Here is a 20506-nt window from a genome sequence, read left to right as displayed (position 1 = left end):
CTTAGGTGAGGGTCTCCTGGCTGGGCTACTGGATATCTTCGCTAGTTTGCTAAAAATTAATATAAAAAAGATTGTGGTGAATATTTATTTATTTACTCAGAAAATGGGTACACTAGTTGCGGGAAGTACCTGATCAGACACCATAAGGAAACACTGGAAAAAAGCTGTTCTGAGAGGAATTTTTCCCCTCTTTGATTCTCTTTTGATAACACACGAGTAGCACAGCAAGAGATACACACTGGTTTAACTGTACAATGTGATGCACACACAGAGTTAAACACGATACTAGAGATCAGACATCCAGGAGACCGGAACAACAGTTCAAGGCGAAGCGGTTGCTGTGAATCACAATGTCTGACAACAGCATTAACAGCATGGAGGAAGTCGATCAAGGTGGAGGTGTAGTTTTCCACTTCCTGGTCATCAACACACTCTATTTTAAAATTGTCTGATGCATACTGTTAGCTTGTTGGGTCAGTTTTTCACCAAAGCACTTCTCTGACTGGGTGTTTTACACCCACCCACTGATGCTACAAGATTCTGGCACATCACAGAGGTCACTTCCAAGCATTGCCATGGACTCTCTGGGTGTCCAAACATCCCTGTGATATCTGGAAAATAAGAATTCCATTCTTGAATATTGCTTTTTATGTTTTTGAAGAGCTGGAGGCTCCCTTCGTTCAGTGCCATGAACAGTGGTGAAAGGGAGACAGATGAGGAGAGAGGTGTGCTGTCTCACAGCATCTGGAAGCTCATTTATTCTGTGTGCCCTGCAGGTGACAACGTAACATAATGCACTGACCCGGAAAGGAGCACTGAGCTGGATCAAAGAGAGATGGTTGGAAGAAGGGGGCGGGGCTATCAGAAATCACCCAACGCTCTGTTACGCTGTTACACGCTGACTGTAATTAAGATCTCAACCAGGTGATTTTAGAGCCCCTTAAATCATGTCATACATGTTTTGGCAGTGGTGAATTTTGGAAATATGTTTTCTGGCTAAGAGGACTTCTTGGGGATGGAGTTTATGGTTTGGATGGTAATGGGTCTTCCTCTGCCTCCTGAGCTGGTGGTCTGTGTTTCCCTTCATGAAGCATTGGATAGTGGCTGTAGCACCTACATGTATGATTCATCAGCCTATGCACTACAGGTCCTTCTGTGATGTAAACTGCAGTGTGACCATGCAACTAAGCTAAACCAAGCCTGTAGACTGATATACAACAACCTGATCTACAGTTAGCTCCAGGAAAACAGGCCGTTGACAGGTTCAGAGATGGTGGACTAGAGTTTTGCAGGAGGTGCATCTCTGATAGCACTGAAGTCAATGATGTTTACATATTTTAAGCTTTATACCTCAGTGAGCTAAATTAATTGAAAAACCGAAAGCCTGAACATATCACAATGTGAATGTCCCTGCACAGTGGACATGGGGTGTTTGGGTTATCCTGCTCTCTAGACAGCTCTCTAGAAGGTGTAGGAGGGGAAAGCCAGTCATGGGGGTGAGGGATATGGGGATCAAGTCAATAACAGTCAACACCACACTGTTCCGATGAACACTGCACCCCGTCCTGTCCTGAATGACCACTACCTAATAGGGAAAAGGTGACCAGCATGTGCCCTTATATTAAAACAAGAGGGCTCACATCACATCTCTAAGCAGCATCATCAGAAATGATTTGCAGTAACATTTGTGGTTGTGGTCACTTGTGATGCACATGTATGACCGTCAGGTTGAGCTTATCAGTGGGGGAGATGAGAGATGGTTGGCACAGATGGGGAGGTGGGGATGGATGGGGTATGGGGGGAGGATACACCCTGTCCTCACACCCCATTGAATAGAACCATAGCGGGGGCAGGTAGCCGGGCCAAGCTAAATCGGTCACGTTCGGTATTCTTGGCGCTATCCATCTTTGTGCGCTTCAGGGACAGACGTCCGAAGCGGCTGTCCAGTCCCAAGCTTTTCTTATGGTTGGTGGTGTTGTTGTTGAGGACGTTGTCCAGATCACTCTCTGCCCCTTCTGCCCGGTCACCTGAACACACACATATACACAGTCCCCTTTAACAACCAGTAGGCTGATGTCCTGATGACAGAAGGTCAGCATAAAAAGTCCACATCCTAATAACAGTTCTTCTCATTCAAACAAGAATGTTCTATTATATTAAAAAACTCATACAAAGAGAAACCATTATGAACAAGTCAGAAAAAGTTTAGGGATCAGATGACCAGGGTTTGCTCATCATGAGCAAATTAGATATAAAATAGCAGTTTGAATGTGCTTATGTTAGTCTAACATTGAACACATCCTTAAAATCTGCCCCACGCCTCATGTCCGAGTCCCCTTCCTTCACATAAACATCCTCCTCCATATACACATCCAACTCTAAATTTGCTGAAACTGCCAAGGTCCACAATTTTGAAGTTAAGTTGACTTAATTGATTTTTGAATAGTCTCCATATGACGGAGTGTGAATCTTACCACATTCAGACACAGAGAATTAACGCAAAGCAAATAGTTTGTATATTTGGCATTCCATATAGCAAGATGCCATATCTAGGCAGGTAGAGCTTTATGAACAAAAGATTCTGTCAGTTTTTTTTTTCTTTATCTCATTATATATAGAGAAAACTGCCGCTTAGCACCCTACAAAAGAGAAAACATTCCAGTTTTCTGTTATCTGAACTCCAGTAACCTACTTGAGTAACTTTGCAGAGGTGCACAGAGGCATCATAAATGATGGATTCTACTGTAGTTTTGCTTGCCTGTTATTTCTATCACAGTAAAGGTGTGCAACTCCAAATGACAATGATGAATAGGCTCCCAAGCAGGTGCTGGTGCCAGCCAAACAGGAAATAAGGATACTGTGATTTGTCTCAAAGAGCAGGGAGACACACACATACAGATCTGCTGACACACTTTAGACACACTTTAACCTTTACACACTTTAACCGTCAACCTGGCACATTCATGCACACGCACATATATGCAATCTTTCTTACCTCTTTCCAGGTCACAGTCGGGTGAAGAAGCTCCACTGCACTCACTCCTAGGCCCCAGGACAGGTGAGATCAAGCCAAAATCTGACAAGGAAATGGGACTGGGCAGGTCCAGGCTGCTGGGGCGGGAGGAGGGTGAGGGAGACGGTGAGGAGGAGGAAGAGGAGGGAGAGGGTGAGGAAGGGGGGAAGGGGCAGAGCAGATCCACAGGGCTGGCGTTCTCAGAGCTCAAGCTGCAGGTGGACTGGGTCTCTGAGTCCTCCTCTGACATGGCGATGCCGCAGTTGTCCTCCTCGAAGGACTCCGATGCCACTGCAACAACACAACCTGTCATCAACAACCAGGAAAATTCCTGTCCTTACATTGGCCGAGATGGAACCTCAGTCTAATTATCGCATAAGAGGTGTTCATGTTATAAGCTGACAGTCAACTTAATTATATAAACAACCTGTCATGAAATATACTTACATACAAAATTGCAAATATAGAAGAATGACAGAGCTGCTGTACTGATTTCAAAACCTAGTTAGATCCCAATCGATGAAAATTAAGCTTCTGCATGTAACACATTGTAGCATTCGGTCTGCCGAAGAAGTGGATTGGTCTCAGGTGCACCAGCGGGTGGAGAGTGCACATGCACCTGGGTTGCATTCACTAATCAGCCCAGGTGCTTAAAGGTATGTTGTTCTCTACAGTTTGGAGGTCGAGACCAGTAGTGCGTTTCTTTATTTAGATTTTGTTTACATGTTTGACAGAACACAAAACGAAAGTAAACCGCCACTGAAAAGTAGGAGGAGTGGGTCTGCTGGAAAGCAGGCCAGCTACAAGCAGCGCGCTGAAAAGTGGTCGGTCTGCTTTACTTTCTTTTGTCTTTGTTATTTTAGCTTGTTGTTTTAGTTTATTGTTTTTGCCCAGAACCCTTGAGGGGGAAGGGTGAAGATGTTTGTTTATTTTATTTTGTGTTTGTGTGGGTGCGCTCTCTCTCTCCATGTGGCAACCAACGGTGTTTCCTGGAACCGCCGCATCTCCCTCCCAGGGGTGTCATGCTGGCGTGTGACACACATATTTATATGTAACAGTTTTGTAACCTCGTACTTGTGAAAAGGAACTAAGCCCAATTACTATTATTTACAAATTAACAGAATTTAAGATTGCATCTAAGAGGCTTACATCACCCCATCACAACAGCAATAGCACAAACATTGCAATTAAATGCAATCAAATACAATATACATACAAAAGTGATTCATTATAAAATAACTGTAACAAATAGTTTTTCTCATAGCCATACAAAAAGCAATTTTACAGCAATTTACTTGACTAAAATAAAATGTTTTTTTCTGTCTATGGTGTGATGGTCAAATCTCACTTTATAAGGCACACCTCTAGCTTATATTGCTCAAAGAATAATACGTCTTATCCTATCTGCACTGGCAATTTCGCATACTGCTGAGTCCAGTCCTTGTGCACCTGAGAGAAGATCTGGGCTCTCTTCCCAGAAGCGTTACAGTAAAAGTGGAACAGTCCTCTCAAACAGCAAGGCTGCCCTATAAATCAAACAGCAGCTCAGGAATTCAATGGGGAAATACATCATGGATGCCGACTGTAAGAATGTCTCCCAGGCTAATTAATGCTGCTGCATTTTTGGACTTCTAACTTTGTGCCAACAGTCTGACATAACCAACCAGCTTATTCTGGTTGCAGAGTAGTCTGTAGCATTCTGATTATTGAATCAACTTGGCTGCCCAGCTGGCATGTGGCATTCTGACAGAATAGCCACAATATCGTGAGCACGTGGTAATGTTTCTGCAATGTTACAGACACTTTGTGGAAGGCTGCATGTCCAGTGGACGCCTGGATTCTGCACCCAGCTGCACTAAGCTGAATTATACAACAACATAGTCGTCATGTGTCATTAAATGCAGTGAACCCGATTAGACTTTGTCCTGGCAATTCAGGCACAAATCACACTTCACACTTCTGACCCACTAAAAGGCAGTACTGAAGGGATCTTTTGTGTCATTCTTGTGGAGCCCAGGGAATGTTTTTGATGAATAAATCAATTACTTTAAAACTAATTGATTTCTGCATTCTTCACAGATCTGGCAAGAGCCCTCCACTTCCATGCCCTGTCACTGGTAGTCCAGTCAAAGTGTGGCAGATCCCTGACACAGTTACTCCTAAGACATGGAGAGCCAGAAGGGGGTTGTAGCTTTCAGTCTCTATGCAGTGGAGTCACAAACAGATCTACTTTTGTTGCTCGGTGGCTGATGCGGCTATGCAGTACAGGTGGCAGAGCACTCAGTTACGGGAACCCCAAAATGCTGTCAACAGATTAATCATTCAGTGACAATGGGCAGCAGTGCATGGCTTCTCCCAACAATGGCAGCCTCCCCACAGCACAGACACAGAAGCCAAATGCCAACAGGTGTGTTTCAGTCTCTAACAAGCCACTGACAATAATTACATATCTTTAAACGGTCTTAGGAATAACAAGGAAGAACAAAGCTTTATGAGAAATACTGATTATTTTAGTAATTTTCTGTGTGCCCTGTTTCTCTACCCAGAAGCAAAAGTGAGATCAGCCCGCTTAATATAAACCATCAGTCACAGAAATGTAGACACAACTAATTGATTATTAAAAGCTGCAGTGCAGAACCACCAACTCTTGTGGCACTATTTCTTCACACTCACTGGAGATGCCGTCAGACTCCATCTTGAAGTTTGTGATGTCATCACCAGAGCTGCTGTCACCCTCAGCACCAACTCCCCGCCCCCGCGGCCCCATGGCTGAGGAGCGGCGGCGCTCATGGATCTCATCGGAGATCATCTCCAGGTTGCGTAGCGCTGTTTTGTATTCGCCCTTGGCCAGGGTCAGCCTGGCTTGTAAGTCATCCACATTCTTCTTCAATTGCTGCAGAGAAAAAATATGCCAAGAGGAAGCTGGTGTGAGATGGCTGAATTCTTTCACTGGGTAAAGAAGTTCTGACACAACATGGTTGTAAAAAAGTATGGTGATGCAGGACAATGCAAGGGACAACAAATAAAGTCCAGAAGTGCGCAGGTACATTAACCCATAGCCAGGTGCTATTGCTCTGCCTGTAAGCACAGAAGTTGAGCTGATTTGTCCCATTAATAGTGTACTCCCACATGCAAATGTGAGAAATGTGGCAATGCATGATTTAACACTAACTTACGCAGCCTAAACTTGTTTCAAAAACATGTAATATATAACTGAAACTTACATGTAAAACTTCAAGTAAAACATATCACAAAGGGAAACAACCAGGCATAAGGAGCAGGACAAAAAATGTTTATCCCAGTACATTGTACGCCATTATAGCTGTATTATCTTGAAGAACTGGTGAAACATCCATCCTGTCAAAATGTACTATAAAAGCATTTCAACTACAGTTATCAATCATGACATACCTCAAGTTGTAAGTAATATTTTGCTTTCAGTTCAAAATAGGGTCTATGAGAGAGAGAGAGAGAGAGAGAGAGAGAGAGAGAGAGAGAGAGAGAGAGAGAGAGAATTATTTTCAGTAATAATACAACCAGTATATATCAATATTCATATGATAACATATCCAATCATTATAGATTGTCCAGGTGGAAAACTATGGCAAGCATTACACCTCTGACACCCTGCTTCTGCCTGTATAAAAACACCAAACCCCAATCCAGACCTTTGTGGACCAGTAGAGAGACTCAATGTGACCACAAGGGCTAAATCCTCTCATTCACTCTTCTTCAGCAGCAAATCCTTACTCTCCATTCCCTCAAAGCAAGGGAACAATTTAGTTCAGCCCAAGCACAACAGCTCGAGCAGTGAGACATTCTTTGTGTGTATTTTATGTCACTGATCTTCAAGGAAAATGTGAAGATATGAACGGCTGAGAGAGATAATAGTGAACAGCCCTGCAAATTGAGTGATGCCATCCATTGCACCATTCATTCATCAGCTGAGTTCATCATACACAAATGTTCACTAAAAGAACTGCAAAATGATTCCCTCAGAAGGATAGTCGGACAGCTTTCCTGTTGCCAATTAATCCTTCAATACCCAGCACATTCAGAGCTCAGTAGTGGTTTGGTCATTGTCCAACTAAGCTCCTGCACCAGCTAAGCTCCAGTCAATATCCACTCAGTGATCATCATCTAGTCCATTTCCATTCAGGTGTATTTGTGACTACTCACTTGGACTTGTTGATTGTGCGCTTTAGTTTCTTCTCCAGTTGCTTCATGCGGCTCATGGCTGCATTGTACTTGGCTGCTGTCTCCTTGTGTACGAGCTCACTACGTGTCTTAGTCTGCTCTGCCTCCATTACCTGCAGTGGCCAAACAGGAAGCACTCTCAGCCCATCTTTCTTTCAACCGCTCACCTGAACGGGGTTCGTTATTTTCTTGATTTTCCTTACAGGTCACTCATTGTTACTTGGTATTTGGTTCTTATGTGACATATTGTTTTGTTAAAAGCAGTCTGTAGTTCCTTGAAATAGTAAAGACATAACACAATTATTACCATGAAATAAGCTTACTAATTCAGTTGTGGGTAACCCGCATTGTTGACAAACATATGTTATGACATGACGTCCATGTGACACAGAGCTCCTCTCCCACAGTGCAATTATGAAGCAGCGTATTGTGTTACATGGGGTTGATACAGTGTGAATCATCATCGAGTACTTCCCCACTGGACACGGTAACCCACTTACCCTCTGGGTGGCGTGGTTGAGCATCTCCTGCCAGGCTGAATCAAACTGCCGCTTGTCCTCCTCCAGTAGCCGCTGCTCAGCTAGGGCGATGGTCTCCTTGGCAGCCCGTAACACCTCTGTGGCTCTCTGGAAGTCCTGTGTAGCCCTCTGGGCCTCCAGCTGGGCCTGTGGACATAGGGAAAGGTAAACAGCAGGAATACAGCAAGGGGTCCCATATTCCTGGGAGATTCATGATGCTTTACAACCACTGTTCGATGAAAGGGCTCGCTGTGGAAATACCAAGAGTCTGTCATCATCATTATTTTTTTGCAGTTTGTTTTTACAACGAGAAAAAAATATTCCAGGAAGCCAAAGGAAAATCCTGGAGACTCCTGGCTAATCCAGGAGTTGGCAACCCTAAATGATGTAAATCAGGGATATGGCAAATTAAGGATAGAATACATCAGGGACAGGGCATGTCAGGAATACAGCACCAGCCAGGTTTTCTGTCACCACCAAATATTTACCAGACTTGCCTACCAACACCATGTTCATTTTCCAAGCCCTCCTCCCTCCGATAGCATCACTCACCAAAGCCTCATCCTCACGTTCAGTCCTTCCATTAACAGTGATGTATGCTGGATAACTCTCACCAACTCTGACTTACCAAACAAATTGATGACATGCATGGCTTTCAAGAGAGACCCAACATATTTTTAGTATGTGAGGCAAAAATATAGCCTGATGGCATGGGATTTTACAGCAGATCTAACAGAAACTGAGAGTGCAGAATCTACTGCCATCTTTTCTGCTTCCCCTCACTGCCAAAGCCATTTCAAGCAGCCATCTGTTATAGTGGACTCAGCCAGATAACAGACGCTCCTCAAAACGCAGACACACATCTTGCGTAGTGTGTGCTTCTGACTTTGGAGCAGCCACTCTGTAAACAAACCCCTGTCTGTTATTCAACAGTCAAAAAACCAGTTGCTTCCTGATATTGGATGCATGGTGTCTGATGCACATTTTACATTTATTTTGAAACCTGTGGAAGCGAGAAAGCACTGCTTCAGCAGTATACTGCCGTCCTACTTCTGACTCTGTACACTTTAATCCTTCAGTCAATATGTTGAATAGAAAATACCCTGACTGACTTAAATATGGCAGGTCTAATCTATTTATTTACCCTTTCAGCTCCAGGAAAGTTGCTTAGCTATCTGAAAAACAGCAATCACAAATAGAGGCATCATTCTGTAGCATTTTTCGGTCATGTGGTTTTACAGTTCACTGACTAGTTAACTTATAAACTCTGCTAAACAGATGAGCAGGCACATGCTGGGATTTTTTGTACTGAAGATTCAGAGGCTGCCTCATGCTGATAAGCAAAGCTTCTTTCAAAGTTATGATGACTAGTACGGCTTATAAAAAGTGTTGGATTTCAGTTTTCTGAAACGCAACACGCTAAAAATGTGAAATGTAATGCTGGCCAGTATTAGACACATTAAAATTTTAGAGAAACTAAATTCTAGCATTTTTCATGAGTAAGTGGCATGTTTTCTCTTAAACATGAAAAAGCTAATGTGAGAGTAACACATCCATACACCAATCCGAAACTGCAGCTTGTTTTTCTTCACATGCACTAAAGGAGTAAAGCAGCACATTCCTCTTTGTATCCTATTCTCTCAGAAACTCCTTTCTGCCCCCCATTCCAGGCCAAGGATCATAAATGTCAGACATTGTGTTTTTGAGAATCCCCCAAAGTCAATTATCCTCCAATCCTCAGGCCCATCAGCTCAACCCTTCTTTAATCAGAGTCATTCATCTACACATGCCTGAATGTGAGACCAGCAGGCTATCAGCTCATCAGATCTTGCGTTGAGAACCATGTCCTGGCATCTGCCCTCCCTATAACAAGTGTTTGTATGTACAAAAATGTAAAAAATGTGGTTTACAAAATGCAAATAATAATTCTGCCAGCCTCCCTGGAGATTTATGCTCTCTTTCTAAGGGTTAGCTAATTTTAAAAAAAACATTAGATAAGTTTTAGACATTTGTGCTCCCTTGCAAACTTTTCTGAAAACAAATTCAGCAGGAATGCCACAGGAGAATCACAAGCTTAATGCATAATCACAACAGGAGATCAAATACTGGCAGCTGAAATGAGATGGACAAACTGGCACTGAAACAGGCACACAGTATAAATGATTGGATGCAGTCTGACAGTAAGATGAGGCTGTGCATGGAATTCAATATATACACTGAAGTGTGCTATGATTTTCAAATATTGACTCTGCCTTCTAGCACGGTGTACCTAGTGCAATACTTGATATGGATCTGTGACTTCAGGGAATGTCCATGCATTGGTGCCAGTATTTACACAAATATATTGCAGCTTCACAAATATAGAGGATATGTTCTGTTTCTTTTCTTTTTTTATGACAGAAATAAAATGAAAAGTAAAAACAATAAATGAAAAGAAAATGAACTACCTCATCTTGATTATTGGTTGGGTGGTTCACAATATGTATAAATGGTGTGATTCCTTTTTCACATTAAAAAGAGAAAAAGAGAGAGAGAGAACAGAAAGGACCATCAGGGCAGGACTAAGGAGAAGCAAAACTGCAGTCTGTCAAACAGGTAGCAGCCAGAGTCCAGAGAGAAAGAAAGATAAATTTGGGATATTTTCACTATGCCATCTGAAAGCTGAAAAAAAGATTGAAAGAATGTTAAATGTACAGATATTCCTACTCCTCCTTTCCTCCTGAAGCTGCAGCTGTGTTTCATCTTCACAGTCAGAAGGCGATGAGAGGGGACTCTATAAAAAGAGGGGGTCTTCCCAACAAATTTGCCTTCTAGTTGACCAATAGAGTCAAGTCTGGACTATTATTTATTATTCCATAGATGGGGCTTGGTAACATGAGTTTAGATGCAACCAGAGCCCTGTGTTCCAGACACCATATCTTGTGAGAAAAGCAAATAAATGAAAATCAGCATGCAGATACCATATCACCAAAACTTAAAGCAGCAACTGTAAACATTCATCCATTCTACAGCATAACAGGTGCATTGAACAAAACTGATAAAAAACCATAACAAAAGCAATAAAAGAGAAAAATGAGGGTGAGCTATGTGATGAAAATCTATGCTAAGCACACTGTCTAGAGCTAAACTTAACAACAAATGTACCAAAACACAACTAATCTTTCATACACATTTACAAAGTGTACTTTGTATTCCTATGCCGCATCATGCACTTTTCCCAGTGCAGCTGACATCAAAGCCTTAACTTCTCTAAGTGTGGCATATAATAGCTGTAACAGACAGCAAAATATGACTGGAATACATTAATACCAATACCGCATAACACAGCCATGATGTCTCTTTGTGAACAAAGAATGTTGAGCCTAAGATAATAACCAGCACATGTTAAAATAAATTGCCCATTATACCCATTTCCTTCTCCTCCACGGCAACACACTCATGAATCCTTGAACTTGAAACACATCAAAACCTGGCCAGAAATGTGTTTTCAAAAAACAGCCTCGCTGGGACACCCATTGAAAATTATGTTATTTTAACGCGCAAACTTTGTCCGAGAACAGCATGAGCCACCACAAAAAGGCACAGTCTGCTGTAGTTCCCTCTTATCTATTGATCTCTGCTAATTGAGTCCTTTGTGGTTCAACTTAAATTCAATGAATTATTTTAAAACAAATATCAGATTTCTCAATACAAAAACAGATGGGGAAAGGGGTCTTAAATTTCAATTTGGGTGCCAATAAAGGGATCTTAAATTTGGGTGCAATTAGTTTGCAGTCAAAAACTGCACACAGCAAGCAGGTCCTTATCAGCCAAGGAACACTTGACTGCTGCACCTTTCTACAGGCCCTGGCAGTTACAGTTTGTGGCCTGATTACAAACCACTCTTATTTCCCTCCTCCAGTGCCCCACATTTCTGTCCGAACATCCAGAATAATGCCTGTGAGTGTTCTGTATTGATGGCCCTCTGAGGTCAATCTCTATCATCTCTGTGGCTGCAAGAAGCATAAAGCTCCTGTCACATGATTCACTGTTGTAAACTAAAGCACCCTGTCATAAAATGTGTTAACCTCTGTAATACGCCTGTACTGAAGAAGTGGCTTTATGTTCCTGGTTTTAACAAATCAAGCTGCTGATGAGATCCTTCCAGGATATGGCATATCAGCATATGGTATGTGAGAAATTTGGGCCTGAGGAGAATTGCACCTGCAAGTCTCAGCACTGCAAACAAACATTCTCACTTCATTGGCTTCAACAATGTGGGCCAGAGACAAATCACAACTCAACCCACAGGGCAAGGTCATCAGCTCTGGAAGAACAGGTACTCATTACCACGATCAGTTCCTCTGGGAGAAAAACATGTAATCAATGTGTATTCTTGAACATTTGGAAGATTTCAACTGCACGTCGCCAGTGGGTCTCTGTGTGCTCTGCAACTCCAATCAATGTGACCATCTCAGTTCATCATGAAGAATCACAAATGCAGACGCTGTGTGATTAATTCTTTGTGCAGGAATGAGCCCATATGTGCTTCCAGATGGGTCTCCATCTGAGTCATGGCCTTCACAGCAATAATGCAGCTCTATGATAAGGTTACACAGCCTCATTGACAAATCCTGCACATAACCACGGGGCTGGCTGGCTGTACAGCTGCAGTGATGGAGGTCTGACACAAACAATATGACCTGGACTGCCCCTACTCTCTGCTGCACCTGGTCTTCTACAGGAAACCATCTTCTGAACCTATGGGATTCCCAAAGGATTCAGTAATTCTGCAAAAACCACCCATTTGCCATATTTATTTGTTTGTTGGCATGTCTGTTTATTCCAGATATTGGTAGGAACCAATAGTATACTGCAGATGTGTTCATTTTTAATTATTTTTTCCAGGTATCGGCCAGAACCAATACTATAATGCAGATGGGTTTCTTTTTTTACAGCCCACCACAACTGTATTCAGTTTGTATAAATCCAATTAATTACATCTTTAAGAGGCTGTGAAATCACTGCCATAATTTCCACAGGTCTTAGGTTACACATCCATTGAAAGGGAGGGTCCGTATGGATAAACCCCAGGAGTGAACATGTGTGAGGTTTTAGATTATCTGCACCCTGTTTGCTAATTACCCTGAACAATAGACAGTTTACATGTGTTAATTGATCAGTGTTACATGTAGTGCCAATATGCACAGAAAAGACAAGAAAAAAAACCCTTAGAATAGGGAGGCAAATTATTACAGCAGAAGATAGGTCACCAATCATATTCAACTCTACAAAGATAGGGATCTAGCCCTACAATTTACCTCAAGGGAAGTTCTGCTCACGGTGGCAATGAGCAAAACTCTTTAATGGGCAGATCAAATTCGAGCATGCTGCTCCACTCCAGCAGTGCAGTAATTGCCAATAATAATGAGCTGAGCACAGACTGCACCCCCTGTCACAGTACATCATCATCACCCCCTGAAAGAGAGAGCTCAATCCGGATCCTGGCTTTCCCAGGGAGAGGGCTGCCATCATTCTCAGAGCAACATGAAAGGACTATGAGTTGAGCTGAGCCCAGATAACAAAACAAGCCATTTTCTGGTGAGGTATTTTACCAGATTTTCTCTACCAATTCCTATGAGGAATGTGAACAAGTGCTCACGCCAAAGTGCTACCTAAAATAGCACTTTGAGCACTCCAGAAAGCCCATCCATGCACTACAATAGGGCATTAACAGGATAAGCCACCGAGAATTCACCAAAAATTGTAACCAAAAAACCTGCTCATTCATTCTCCATTAAACAGTCGTGATGCCTGATAATTATCACAAAGTGCTTATCATAATGGTTGCTCAAACAATCATTTTTGACACAGGGTCTATAAGCACTGCAATCTAAGCCATTAAACTGTTAGGAGGGGAAACAGAGAGAGCGAGAGACTTCTTCCATTCAGATGAGTGGGTCTCTAGTATGGTGGAGGGAATTACATTCCATTATACAAAAAATAGATAATTATAACTATAATAGGCTTGATTCCAAATTGGACAATTACAAATTTATTGGAAGACACCCAGTGATAGGAATAGTCTGAATGGTCTTGAAGGGAGATAGTAGTTGAGAGAAACAAAGCTAAGAAACCATAACAACAATTCTATATTCCAAAACTAACAATATACTCATTTCAGCAATGACCAGAAAAACAGACAGATGATCGCCCACCAGTCCCTTCATTTATACGTATATTTCACATTTATACATTCACTAAATATTACCTGAAAATGTATTGTTAACAATTTCATGAGTGCTATTGCATTCTCAAGATCTTCAACATCAAGCTCTTCTCAAAATTATTAATTTGAGTATAAATAACAATGCAGTTTGCACTTCATATAGGCACAATTCAGGGTCCAACTGAATACAGTTCACTCCAAAACCATCTGTGTTCAGGAAATCAATAATAATAGGAAACCACAAGGGAATTGTGTAGCCCCCAGACATTAAACCAACATTGCTCATATATTCTCCACAACACTTCCTTAAACTCACTGGAGAACAGCACCATGCTCTATGCATAATTAATAATATGCGGCCTTTTGAAACCTCTAACAATCCACAGACCAATTAACTGTAAACTAGTGTTAGAAAACCAGCTATTAAAAAACACACCCTTCCTGAGGTCTGACCCCCTCAGACTCCCTTTTAAAATTCTCCTTTCGAATTTTCAGAATTGAGGCTTTAATCAAGGAGGAAATATTTAGTATACGCTACTTTTCCTGTATCCATCATTTCATGGTCATACATGCCCAAAACTGTTGTAAGTGTAATAATGTCACTATCAGGAATAAAATAGGGGATTTTACAATTTATGACAATTGTTGAAGAAAAAAATATTTTTATTGTGGACATAAACCACCCACATTTTGTTTGTTTGAGTTTCTGCTCCCTCAAGAGTTTTGGGTGTACTACACCCCTGCTCCTGGTTGCACTACGTCCCACCCCTGCCCACAGTCCACATGAGGGGAACAGCATATAAACAGCCTGTTCCTGAGTTATCATCCTAATATGTGCAGAGAGAGTCTGGTGGCTCGAACAGAAATGACATCAACAACAGTATTTCACCAAGGGGGATTACAGCCTGACTGCCTATTTATCCATCCATCCATTTCCTTAACCACTCTTATTCCTGGTCAGAGTTGGGGGTGGGGGGTTTGGGGCAGGAGCCTATCCCAGCATGCAGTGGGCGAGAGGCATTAATACACCCTGGTCTAGACAGATCGCCAATCCATCACAGGGCTCATACATGATTCACCCCCACATTCATACTTATGGGAAATTTAGAGTCTGCAATTAGCCTACATGATGCCTTTGGACTGTGGGGGGAAAAGGGGAGTACCCAGGAGAAACCCACACAGAGAAGAACAAGCAAACTCCACACAGAAAGGCCCTCGGTAGAACTCAGTACCATCTTGCTGTGAGGCAACAAATACTATTCACTTCACCACCATGTCAGCCCCAGGAGTGAATACAATGAAATGAAAATAACTTCTATAATTAAGAAAATAATGAAATGAAAAATAATTAAATTAAATTTGCACAGCTGTTGAATTTTATATAGCATATCAATTTTAAATAGTATCCATTTATACAACTGGATATATCCTGAAGTACATCCAGTTAAGTACCTTCCACAAGGGTCCATGTGCAGTGTCTTACCTGGGAATTGAACCTACAATCTTTAAGTTGCAAGCCACACAATGCATCACAGTGAAACCATATTACCAGCTCTAAATCTAGAATGTTTTCCCAGAAAATAATGAGGCACACCCAATGGGTCTAAGGTATATTGAGAAAAAGGGGTCAGTTTGAAACTAGACTGCATTCTACAATAGCAGTTCTCAGCATATTTACTAGGAATGATGTATGCTAATTAGAATCAGCTGAGTTCTAATAATAACAACCCTCAGAGATACACGTGCAGCCCAAGTGTGTGAGAGGAAACCTTGTTTGAGAAAGACTTTTCCCCTTTAGACCCAAGAGAGGCATCATGTTGACTGTTAATGCCAGAGTGGTGGTTTTCTTGCAGACAATCTTTACCTTTGGGATCACAGCTAAATTTCCAAACAAATTTGAAGGGGGAAATCCTCCAGAAAACATTATCACTGAGAAATGGAGGAGGATCATAGGGAAGCATCACATTGAGGTTAGAGTTTATAACTCCATTTCTGGTTCCCCTCCTGTACTCCTAAACTGACTGTTAACATGCCTCCCTGTAGAAGCGACTGGTCTCGTCAGCAAAAGTCAACCACTGATTCATTGTTCAGCATTTTCCAAAAACCAGCAACATGCTGGAGCTTGTTCATAATGATTTACTTCTGAGAAACATGTTGGCTTGTCTGTGAACAAAGGGGTGCCATGCTATTAGAGAAACCAACGGAAAAGCTATTTCAGGTTTATGCACTTCCTATCCAGCTCACCTGACGGGCCACACGCCGAGCCTCCCAGTATGGTTTGGAATCCTCCACTGCCTTGCCAATCTTCTTAACCAGTTCTTCCAGTTTCACTGTAGCTTCTACGAGCACGGAACGGAATTTCTGCCTTGCGTCCTGCAGAGGACAGAGCAGAGGACACCCAATCATCCAGTCCTCAGGTCATTAGGTCACAGTACATTTTCTCTGCAAAACGAAGACTCCTTTCCCCAGTCACCTGCTTCACAAACCCAACCAACCAGAAACAGCACAACGGTTAACCACATGACAAACGGATTGTTTTTGTTGACACTTTTTCACAGTTTTAAGCCAAATGCAGATTAAGCCAAGTAACGCCAAGGGCTTTTAAAAGTAGAAACAGAATAATCGGGCATTCTGAATCCATGATAACAGCCATTTCTACAAATTTAATTTAGATTTGATTGAATTAACAAGGCAGCTATGCCAAAGCATGCTTCAAACTCGAACACAAACAAGATATCAGAGAGATACTGAAAAAGCAGGATAGACGTCACTGCTTTTCGACAACAGCTAATGATAATTCAATTCATTCAATGATGTGCAGATGGCATTAAAGGTCCATAAGAAAACTGCCTTGCTCATCATGAATAGCCAATTCATTATTTGTGACTGTATGTTGCTTCTGTTGACCATTGATTAATTCAGAGCTTTACAGGGGTTTTACCCGACTTTTTATTCTTAAGTGAAAATTCTTTCAATTATTTCATTATATAGCGACTGTGGAGGATGAGTGTAGCCAAGGCAGAAGTCTGAAAACTTTAGTAAGAACAGCAGGATGAGCTTCACCTGTCAAAGGTGCAATCACACTGGCTGCAATTCCTAAATCTCTGAGCCTTACAGACCTGGGTCATATACATATCCCTTAAGACACCAGTACAATACCCAAGATTACAAAACTCATTACCACCAATATTCAAAACTAAGTTCTTATGATTAAAATAAATTATTTAAATAAATTAACTACTTGGTCAATTTATGAAAACACCCCTCACTGAGGATTTTCCATGATATACAGTATACATTTTACCAGCATGCAAGTAGTTAATTTATTTTAATCATATATTTGACTCCTTCACATTTTCTACTGGCTCCCTTAATGCTGGCTTGAATCCTTAAATATTTAGTCCCGGCCAACTTCAAAGCAACACCTGAATGTCACCCACAATATGTTCAGCAGGCAGACTGATAATGAGGACACATTCTGTAAAACCAGAGATGACAGGGCACAAACACAGCACAGGACCTGAGTCTGCATTAAAAAAGGGGACAAAGTATTCTGCTCAGGGAATGGTTAACAAAGTGAGTGTTAACCACACCTTCACAAAGGAATTCAGTATTGGCTTGTCTAATGAGTCAAATGAACTTGATTTAACCATGAACTATTAGCTTAGTAAGCAGCTCCGGCTCCCTATTTTCTCTCTACGCTCATCTCTGCTCTCTCCTTCGTTGCATCTCTCTGCCTCCCTCCCTTTCTCATGCTGTATAAATTATGTAAGTCTTATCTCTCACACCATAAGGTAGACCACAAACCAGCAACAAAGATCTAAATCAAATATGCAATCATATCTTCACTATGACTAATAACACTAAAACATTACTCATCCAAAAAAATAATATTATCCACTGAGCAGATATAACCCAACACAAAACATACAGAATGGGATTCATCAGAATAGACACTTGTTTACTCTGAAGTCTAAACATTCCAGATAACTACTTTCACACTAGGGCAGGGCTTTGTCCACCAACCCATCTATTCTGGAAAGACAATATACACAAACTATCCACCATTTTACCCATCCCAATATGTACAGTACTTGGCAATATCTCATCAATTAAACAGGCACCTACCTATAGGATAACTTAAAAAAACGTATCAATTGGAAAAGCAGCGATTAACTATATTTCAATGGTCAAACCTGTTGATAAAAAAGTAATTGAATTCTTCAGAAATAAAAACCATTCAATTAAATTTGAACTCTGTTCAGTGTTTCCCTAAATTTGTCAGTGAGGTAATCCCACACTTCAACCACACAAGAAAAACACTGTATGAGGAATACGCTCCCCAAATGAACCTGAATGTACCTCATCATATATGTATACCTCCCTAGAGACAATTACACCTGTCTTGTCGTATTTGTCTGTCTGTTATCTCAGTGAAAAAAATTACGATAAGAAAAATAACAACTTATTAAGATATCAACACCAGCCTCCTTTTAAAGAATAACAATTGGTTAAAATTACTGTCTACAATTCTATTTTTTGTTCGTCTTATTCATCCAATAATTTAAAAAATTTCACAGTATTTTGTGTGTGGGTGGGGAAGGGGGTGTTTGTGAGAGGTGAGTGGGATAATTGCATTTTTAAATGTCATATACAAAAACATGTATTAATAAAATTCTAATAAAATTGACCTTCAAAGTGAGGGGTAAAAATGTGTCCATCCATATTCAGAAATACATGAAAAAAATAATTCATATTCTTTACATTCTTTCGGTTGAGATCAGGGGTATATTGCACAGGCAACCTTCCTCTTCCAGGTTTCTAAATATTATCTAACACACTTTTTTTTTTTTACTAAAGGAACGTGTCGCTAGATTGGCACACAATATACACTTCAACAGTATTGCAATGAACATACCTCCAGTTCTGTCTCACATCGATTGATATCATCTGTGGATTGATTTAGCTTTTCTAGTTCACCCTGTTAGGAAAAAATAAAAAAGTAAAATATAAGGAAAGAAGTGGAGACACAAATACATGGGTAAAGTGGGAGGGGGAGAGGGAAAGAGAGCATGAGAGAGGAATGTTAAATCTGGAAAGGAAGTCAGCAACATCTGGAGTAAGTTAAGCCATTTATACAGTGAGGCAGTACAAGCGTTGGGACAATTGCAAAGAACCATTTCAAAAGACTCTATCTGATCTATAAATTGTACAATAATGCCAATTAATATCAGGTATTCAAAAAGGTTTTAAAAACAGCAAAGCAATATAACCAACCCAGCAACAAAACCATCTGGTCAAAATGTATCTGAACCAAAACATGTTACCTATTTATAAACTGAATGCAAGATGCTATTGAAAACGAGGGCCACAAACCACAGCAAGCAAACAGTTCACAGTAATATATATTTTTTTTAAATGTAAAAAATAAAAAATAAAACTAATGGGAACCGCAATGGAGTGCGTCACATAGCAAAAGGTATGGTGTTTGGAGAAGAGTGTCGCTGTTTTGTAGCAGTCCAGCAATGTGCAGAGCGAGGTTAGCTGTCAAGGGGATGCTTTTTTGGAACCAAGACAATTAACTACATCATATATTTAGTTGCTAACGTTTATACGTTGATCGCGTGTTCATACCAAATAGTCTGTTGAAATAATGAGCCAAAGAACATTAAAAGTGCATTTGTCCTTGAACACTATGCTATTCCTTGAATGTTGAATGCTTGTTCCATACACCTACTAGATAAGATTTTTATAATTATACATCAATAAATTTGACAAAAAAAAAAACATTTCAGCTGTCAAAATAACTCAAATGAGGCTCACAGAGGTCCATTTCCTTTATCACTTAATCAAAAGATGTAAACTCTAAAAGAATTGACACTCCGCCGGTCTACTCATCGATAATGTCACCTTCGCATGTCGTTGAAAAGAGTAGAACCTTATTTGTACATTTGACTACCCCTGCAGTCTAATGATAAATGTACCAGATAGTAGGCACACACACCGAAAATGACTGCAATACATCCAGCAATCGCAATTACATAGCAATAATTGCAGCCCATAAATAGCTATAGCAAACGACATCAAACCAAGTAATACCCTTTCAAATATTGGCTTGTGAATACTATTTATTTACTTATTTACAATTAATAGGTTTTTTTACCTGAATTCTGGGGTCCACTTCTTCCTCTTCAGGTGATTCTATATCTTCGTCTGATCGATTCCCTTTCTCCAAATTGTCCATGTTGGACAATAGGCTATATGTCAATTTCTGTCGAATGCAGCCACTGAACAAAGCAAACCTTGCGCTATAGAACGAGTCTGAATGAATCTCTTGGCTCTACGAAGCACCCGGATCCTATAGGTTTGTTGTCTATGGCTGGACCAGTACAATAACATACATTTTGGTCATTAAATCAGTGCCCAATAATAAATAAACAGAGCCCAGTTCTACAGAATATTCATCAGAATACCCCAGCGTTGGATATGTCCTTCGCCGACAAGGCGATGAAGTGAGGCAAACGCTCTCTGCCTCGCCCGCCCCCTTCTGCGCACCAAGTTAAATTTTCG

General features: G+C 41.0%; 1 protein-coding gene across 1 annotated transcript; it reads right to left on the bottom strand.

The window, feature by feature from the left end:
* Positions 1–71: 71 nt before the first annotated feature.
* Positions 72–20496, bottom strand: LOC118232064 (SH3 domain-binding protein 5-like). The gene is made up of 9 exons (XM_035426619.1): positions 20100–20496; positions 18855–18917; positions 16181–16309; positions 7711–7875; positions 7193–7323; positions 6425–6467; positions 5687–5906; positions 2996–3304; positions 72–2027 (listed from the first exon to the last, which is right to left on the bottom strand). The coding sequence occupies exons 1-9, from the start codon at positions 20178–20180 to the stop codon at positions 1819–1821; spliced, it is 1350 nt and encodes a 449-aa protein (XP_035282510.1). The 5' UTR covers positions 20181–20496; the 3' UTR covers positions 72–1818.
* Between the last annotated feature and the right edge of the window lie 10 nt (positions 20497–20506).

This window comes from Anguilla anguilla, chromosome 1, assembly GCF_013347855.1.
Source record: "Anguilla anguilla isolate fAngAng1 chromosome 1, fAngAng1.pri, whole genome shotgun sequence".
NCBI classification, from domain to species: Eukaryota; Metazoa; Chordata; class Actinopteri; order Anguilliformes; family Anguillidae; genus Anguilla; species Anguilla anguilla.
The sequence above is the reverse complement of the archived record's forward strand: the minus strand, read 5'-3'. Positions and strand labels throughout refer to the sequence as shown.